At 32.3% G+C, this 8,425-nt stretch overlaps 1 protein-coding gene across 1 annotated transcript; it reads right to left on the reverse strand.

Annotated features, from left to right (window-relative positions):
* Window positions 1-1,810: 1,810 nt before the first annotated feature.
* On the reverse strand, window positions 1,811-3,780 carry TRIADDRAFT_28310 (uncharacterized protein; the record flags this gene model as incomplete). Its single annotated transcript, XM_002114759.1, has 8 exons — window positions 1,811-1,912; window positions 2,011-2,109; window positions 2,208-2,229; window positions 2,381-2,489; window positions 2,583-2,642; window positions 3,040-3,095; window positions 3,299-3,395; window positions 3,681-3,780. Coding segments are annotated over 8 exons (645 nt in total), but the record flags the coding sequence as incomplete, so codon positions are not given.
* Window positions 3,781-8,425: the final 4,645 nt, after the last annotated feature.

The following is an 8,425-nucleotide window of genomic DNA, read 5'->3' on the forward strand; positions in this document are numbered from 1 at the left end:
TGTACTACTATTAAAAATAGTCTGTTGTATCTAGTAAAAAACTCTTTAGACGTGCAAGGCATTTGGATTGCTATAGTAGTCATAATTACTTAATCGCTTGCCTACCGTAACGGTAACATTACGCTATGGTTTTGAACATAAAGAACATAAAGAAAGTAATTTGCCCTAAGGGGGGCACCTGAGGAGTGAAAACCCCGTTTACATACTGTACAAGTTCCTACACTTGGGTATCTACGGTTACGCTTGTAGTGGTGTATGTATGAACTCAATGCATATTACTGCTGTATAATTTACTGGCTTGCTATGTGGCTTTCGATATTTAGTAAAGGTACAGACCTACAGTATAGCTAGTCTTACAATGAAGCACGATATACACTCGTACAGTAAAATTTGGACTCGATTTTATGGCCATCAACTCAAAATCAGAAATATCCATGCATACCCGGTATATGTACAGTATGATGCTGTTAGTTCCTTAAACGTCATTAGCTAGAGCAATTCTTTCACTTCAGAAGACACATCTTGTAAATTCATCTTGCACTGATATTCATACATACTCTATTTACTAGCAATCTTGACCATATTGATTCTTGTATTGATTAAAGTGTTAATAGTACTTCGTACTCTTCATGCAAATGATATCGAACATTCAACGAGTATAAAGCCCATCACCGGCATAATTGCACTTAGTTATAATTATTATTCTTTTTCAAAAGTAAATGTCTCTATGTTGTCTTACGAATATATATATATATTAACTTTTGCCATGCAACGAATCTTGTGTAGACTTACCAGTATATCTACTACGAATTACAATTCTATACAGAAAACGAGAGAATTTATCAGTTTCGGAACTGAAATTACTCAAGCTACGCTCTATCAATGCACCCATTATCAAACAAACAATTCGGATCGAAGCTTATTCCGTATTGGAATGTGCTACAATAATGTAATTTAGAAAATACTATAGCATGTATAATCAGTAGCAATAAATGATTGATGCTGTAAAACGGCATTTATTGCTCTTCTAACAGGTGTTTGTATCATTCAACCATTGCTGTAACATCCATACAGCGTAACGAAAACAATATACAACAAGAACAGCCATTAAACAGAATAATAAAACAAACTTATTACCGTTAACAAAATAAATGCAGTCCATAATAAATGTAACGACTTGGACGAATAGTTAATTACAGTCAAATCTAATCCGTTATTAGAATTTCAATCATTGTCGTATATGTTCATACCTTATTCTATTGTACAATGGATAATTCAGTCATTGACATGCATATAACAGCGATAATTGTAGAATTTATATAGAAATTAATTTTGGTACAATTAATTGATGTTACAAGTATTGATTTTAAATCAATAAAGTAAGTAAAATTGGAACGCAGTCAGTAAGGCAAATCGAAATTTCCAATCGCAAGAAAGATTTTATACATATCAAAATTATAAGTAAGTTAGTTTGGTCGTCTTGCGAAATTATTCTAGTGAATACATATGGGTAAATGGTATGAATACTACACATTCTACGCTCTTAAACTATATTACGATCGGATATTACCAGTAATTAGATCTGTATAAATTTTGTAGACATTGATGAAATAATCGGTCACAGCTAGTATTCATAACTCTCCTAGATACACGTATAATTTAGAACAACCGGAGGCTCCTGATAAATAAGCGCGTAGAAAAAAACAAAAATTTTTTACAACACCAAAAATCAATATGCTATAAATATAAAAAAACTTCATGGTAACAAAAAATTAATATACTAGCGATACGACAACATATACTATGAATTCTAATCTCCACATCTAAATCTCACCTTAAGCCAATGAGTTAATCGGACAAACTGCATACTATGACTTTGTCCTACGCTGACACCATTACAAGTTATGATTATCTATTTTAATAAAAATGTGAAATACTATAACAAAATTATACTACAAAAATGATCAACTTATGAAAAAGAAAGACTTTGCGTTAATAACACGACCTTACATTATCTAAGGATGGAAGACATAATTTTTTAATTAAAAATTTCTTCAAATGTCGGATAGTTATTTGCGATGAACACAAAATAAAATTTCTTTCTAAAGACTATAGAATAATAAGTAGATTAACAAAAGAAAGTCGTTATAGAATCTTGCAAGGTATTGTTAATTATCGAGCTTGTAGATTCTAAACTCCATTAGCACTCGGCTAAAAGAGTCTGCACATCTTCCACTGATCAAATTTTTCTACCTTTATAGGGGTAAGCAAACTTTTATCTTGGTCTTCTAAACACCTAATTAGCGTTAGAATATTAGTTTGGTACAACTGTAATGAAAAATTCATAGATGTTTTGAAGTAAAGCAGTGAAGCTATGTACCGAAAACATATAGCAATTTGCTCATCAGATCGATGATAATCGTAATCATGACGTTTTTCTATATTCTCTCGCTGCCTATCATCTCTATACTTATCTTGCTTTGTTAGTGCTTTACAAACCGACATAAAACATAGTTAAAAGAAAATACAATTATGATTAGGGTAAATATACACTAGGTTATAGCAAATAATACTTTACATACTTGTGAAAGGGTTTTGCAATCCATGGTCAATATAAAATTTATTCAATCTTTCCCTCTCCGCTAATTCACAAAAGGATTAAGATTAATCAATGAATAAAATGTGTTAAATTATTGATGAACATAAGTATAAGTTAGTAAAATGGGTTCAAAAACATTCAAGAATTTATTTGTGTTGACAAAAGTTAACTTTTAACTTATTTATTGGCCGAAATCATTTTCTAATAGCAAGATAATAAGAATTGAATTAGTTCTTGCTGAATAAGAAAATAATAGTTGCTATTTTTTAACCGTACATAGCATTATTGATAACTATAGCTTTATGCTGTGCTACGCAAAATTGCTATAGCGACGTTATACTTTCTTCAGTTATCGCAGGGTATTACATTCAAAATAACCCTGATGATTTATGAATTTAAAAATTAAAGTATAATGGATACCGAAATTGAACGCAGTATACCTTCTTTTAACCAAGGAACGAATTTATCAACGATATCTTGCATTGTTCTATCCATCCTGAAAGTCATACAACAAGAGCAACAATAACTTTCATCATCAATAACTTCAAGATTAAGAGCATATTATCACTATGAATGCATGTATATAATTCATTTTACATACAACTAGTTGATAATGACAGGACAAGGCCAGCAGAATAGAGTTTATAATGGTATATTCTTAAAACAATAATCGGTAAATTCATAACTAGGACAACAAACCTTATATTATACAATGGCTGAGTTTCATGAATAACAATATCGCAGGTAGGACAACGGTTACTATCTTGTACATATCTTACTAGGCAGCTTTTGCAATCTATGCGAATCATTAGTTAGCATAGCAGGTGGTAAATGTTTCGTTAACTTTAAAAAAAATCGATGTAAACCACATCTTCTCTGATATTATTACAGCATCGCATATGAAATATTAAGTTAATCTAACTACGTTATCATTGATAAATCTATATTGAGCAGCAATTACAAGCAAATGTTGGCTGTATGCATTAGTTGTTGCTGTAAAATGTTTTTCATAATTAAAAATATGTAAAGGATAGTCTTTATTGGTAGTTTCGAGAACAGCTGCAAGAGTTATCGAACTTACATGTATGCAGGCATTCCGTGATCGTAGAGGCATCTACAAGATATCCTTTGCACAAACCACATGTAATATGTTCATTGATGTCTTTTAATAACAGCTTTCGACTCTAAAAAACATTATCATTAAAAAATTGGCTTTCAATTTTCAACATCATCAAGAGTATCCTTTACATTATCATCCCAGTATTTAAAAATAGCTTTAGCCTGATAATACGTTTTTATAACATTATGCCTTGCTCTCTTTTGTCATTTATAGGCAGATTACAGATTTAGATATTTGGGTATTTAGCTATTTTACGATCTAAAACGTTTGATGTTATTGTTACTCGGTAGTAAGAAAATTAGTTGAGAACGTCGATATTTATTCGGGTATAGCAATAGTTGTTGATCAAAAAAATCAGTCAATGATAAAATTATACATGATAACTAATATATTGTATTACTATAATAAACTTAAATCAAAGTTGTTCACTGTCAATATTTTGTACACTAAAGTCTCAGCTAAAAAATGATCGAATTATGGCAACTAATGAAATATGTAGGACATAATAATATTAATTTTATAACTAATAATGAAATAGACGAAAATTTCTACGAAATTATCGATACCATTGATTAGAATTAAGCAGCTTTGAAACGAGCTAACCGTTATGAAAGAGCTAGCTATTCAGGGGAAGTACAAAATATATCTTGCCAATTATAGCGTGTAAATAGCATTAAAACTGTATGTAGACTGATGTTAAATTTTGCTGTATTGATATGGATTTTAGTCATGGAGTACATTTTTTAGTAGTCCATATTTTAATTTACAGAACCGAAGGACGATGGCTTTTCTATCCGCTATCATTAAACAGCATAATACAGTCAACGACTGACTGCATTCACTGAATGTCAATGCAAATAACAAACTGTTCAAAATTTTTGGGAACAAGACCCTTTTAGGGATGATTGAAGACTTTAGCAATAGGAAAATTGATATGGTTACAAAATGGATTTCCTTGCTTCTACAGTACGGAATGAGTAGCAATATTGTACTTCATCTACAGTATCTATTGAAATCAATATTGCATCCTAACCGATTTCAGTGTTTCTTCGGAATGAGTAGCAGAAGAGGTAAAACAATATGTAGCATAATAGTCCGTAGAGATGTTCAATACTGTACTTCTTGTACAGTATCTATTTTGAGCATTGTTCACCGTGATCAACTTACTGTCTGTTTGTGGTCAATAGTTATACGTACGTATAGCAGAAAGGGGAAAAATTATGTAAGTACCATATGTAATTGCCAGTCCATGCGTACTGATTCCGTTCTTGTTCTATCGTATCTATTTGAGTTAGGACATGATATTGCATCTAGAGTATTCGAACGTAAGGCAATCGCTATTCGTTACGAAGAACTTGATCCAAGCGGCCACTCGTTATCGTCGTTCCTTTTTAGATAACAATGTATAGTACTGTACATACTGTACAGTACAGTACATACAGTACAATACGATCAATTCTATTTTATTCTATTCTACTGTGTACATTACATCGGTGATAATGATAAAGACGGTCAAAAAAAAAATTGAACTTTCAAGTATCTCAAAATATTACGTTCTTTTCCGACCTGTGTCGAATACAGTACATGAAAAAACATCACAAGACGGAATTCAAGATTAATCATAAGTTCCAATCCATTATGCTATTTACAGTATCTTGAATAGGATTGAATACTGTATAGTGAATTCAAGTTAACATTTCTGTACGTCATTTGTAGCGCAATTGGAACTTTCTCTCCTCTCCGACTTGGTGCTAAGTTGTAACACCAACCTCAACAGGGTCATTTCCTTAGCAAAATGCTGTTTTCATCATTGTCGTTAAACTGAAATAACCTAACAATTTTAATGAATATAATCAAGATTGCAGATAGCAGATCAGATTACGCTTGGATCATTTGCTATAAATAAAATATCTATTTATTTGATTACAAGAGCGGGCGTTAACAATGCATACCATGCCAAGAGCTATTGTTACCTCAATTGTCTAGTCCAGGCTATTGTTTTGCAATAGTATTGACATAAGTTATCAATAGATGGTGTTTTTTTTGTATGTTAAAAAGGAAAAGTCATCAACGGATTGTAAATGTACACAACATTTTAGCATATTCTTTACATTAAATTTCGCTTAAGTAAATTGGCTTTTGGGTGGACCGTGCCTTTAACCTTTTCTCAATTTACTCCCTTTCAAGCTTGGTTACCTACCTCAAAAAATGTTTCTACATGCGATAGTAAGGAATGAACAATGGGGTGTGTAAAAATTGAAAGTAGATCAATCTGCCACTATTTTGTCTTGTATTAGCTAGCGTGCAATATCACAGGCATTTTATTGAGTCATTCCTGGCTAAGCTATATAATAAATCAGTTTTCATTCCTCGTCATAATAAATACAGTTTATCATAGCATGATGTAATTGAAAGTCTATCATACGTCCATCCATCATTTTAGTAGTTCTTGCATCCACGCTGTAACTTGATGATTGAAATAAAAATGCCATCCCTCTCACTGTACCAATATAGTTTTGACGGAATGATGCATTTTTTATCATCCAAGTAAAACCAACTCCATGGAAAATTGTACATCAGTTTATCTTACTGTACTGTATACTACGACTCGTTATGGTGTATAACATGCTGTACGGTTGTTGATCGTCAAGGAAAATCGGCTTTAATTTTTGTTCTTTCAATGGTCTCCAAAACGAAATTTCTTAACAAACACCACATTCCCTCCCGTCATTCATTCACTAAGGATATTACAGCAATTTACAGTACATTGCAATAGTAGCTTCCCTCTCGGCAAATAATTGCTGTAATTAATTAATTATTAAATAACATTTATTAATAAACTTAAGAACAGAACGAAATTATACGGCGAATTCACACAGTCATCAGAAAGCAAGGCAAATATTTTATGCAGCATGCAATACCACACCAACAATCGTATACTGTCATACTGATGGAAAGCAACGCTTTCTACAGAATTTACTTTGCGCCCGAGATGGGGACTAATGTGTTCAATTACTCGTATATTAGTGTGTTGTTCTGAATGCTATTATAGACTAATTTAAACTGGATCATCCAATTTAACTTATAACGTAGAAAAGTCTAATAGAAACGCTCGAAAAGTGAAGTTTAAACATCGTAAATTCTAGAGAAGACCTTTTCCTACAGTAATTCGTAGTAAGTGACGTGTAAAAACCGAATGGCAATGATTACACATCGGTAGCTTTGTAAATGATCACAATGTACTCTTCCACTTGGTACAAGTACAGCGTATATAGATACATTGCTGATTTTACCGCTTTGGTTTTAGAAATAAAAAGCAGAGCCTCCATTGCCTTAACAGATGTAGTCTATTTCAATTCCTTTATCAAGCCAAACTATCTCTATCTATTTTCGCAAGATGCGGTATTACCATCAATAACGTTAGCACCTTTTTGCTTTATTTTTGACAAACTACATTTTTCCCCTTATTTAATTAGAATAATTATAGCTGCAATAGTAACATCCTGATCAATACACGACTTGAAGCATACTGATACTAAAAGAAAACGTATGGCAAATATTGTAGCGAGCTATTGTTTTGGCTTCCACCCGATATGCCATCGATAAAGTTCAATATAGACTACACTTTTTAATGGAAAGGTTGTGGATTACTATTAATACATGACTACAATTAGTAGCTGGGCAGAAATTTAGCTGTACTATATTCCACCTAGCGGACTTGTTGACTGATTTTCTCTTGAATGCTAGCTATACGGGATTCGTTTGACTGAGATTGATAGACTTAAATGTTAATTTAAGGGCTGGATTATAGCGTGCACAGTACGCAATTCACAATCGTGCTCATTTTTATCGGTCAGCTTATTCGTTATACAAAACTGTTACATAGTCATACAGTACATTACAGGATAGTAAATAAGCAATGAAATAATAACTTACCATAACTACAAGAAGTAATGAATAACTGCGCTAAAAGTAAAAATACTGGTTGAGGATAGTTAATCGCCTTCATAAAGGTGGATAAAACAGACTGATGGGCCTCTTTAAGGGCGTCATAGTTCTGGAAGGACTAGGGTTGCAGACTGAAAGATTCCCATAATATGATTACTTTCTACTGTCAATTTATGTATTTTAGTACAGGCTTTCATAAATAAAAAATCACAGAGACCAGCGGCATTATGTATCAGAACTAGGCCGTTAAAGATGCAGAATGTGGATTGCCCCTTTTCCACTGCCTTTTATTGTCATCTTCATTCGGCATTGTCAATTTTACCCCTGATTCTCGGTTTTAAAATGATATTATCTCTCGGAGTGTGTTACACATATGTTATTTTCAGTAGCTAAAAACAGATATCAAACCAGTTGTTTACAAGTATCTAAATACACAAACGTGAAATTGTTATGGTTGAAGAACGTAGAGTAAAACTGAAATTTTACCAGTGAGAGACATGACGATTTGACGTATGAAGCAATATGATTGAGCCATCACGATCAAGAGTAGAAATATCTGTGCAATGTCATGGCATAAATTTACCCTAGTGTATTCTTTTTACTAACAAGAAGTACTTACTAAACTGTAAATAGGGTAAAATATATACAGTAGGTCAAAATAGAAACAAATAAGGTCATGGTACTTTTAGTAGTCTATTTGCATAACTTCACGGAAGTCCACTAAAGTATTACGGTATACAAAAGTAAATACTCGTATA

Source organism: Trichoplax adhaerens, genomic scaffold (genome assembly GCF_000150275.1).
Source record: "Trichoplax adhaerens TRIADscaffold_8 genomic scaffold, whole genome shotgun sequence".
Taxonomy (NCBI): domain Eukaryota; kingdom Metazoa; phylum Placozoa; class Uniplacotomia; order Trichoplacea; family Trichoplacidae; genus Trichoplax; species Trichoplax adhaerens.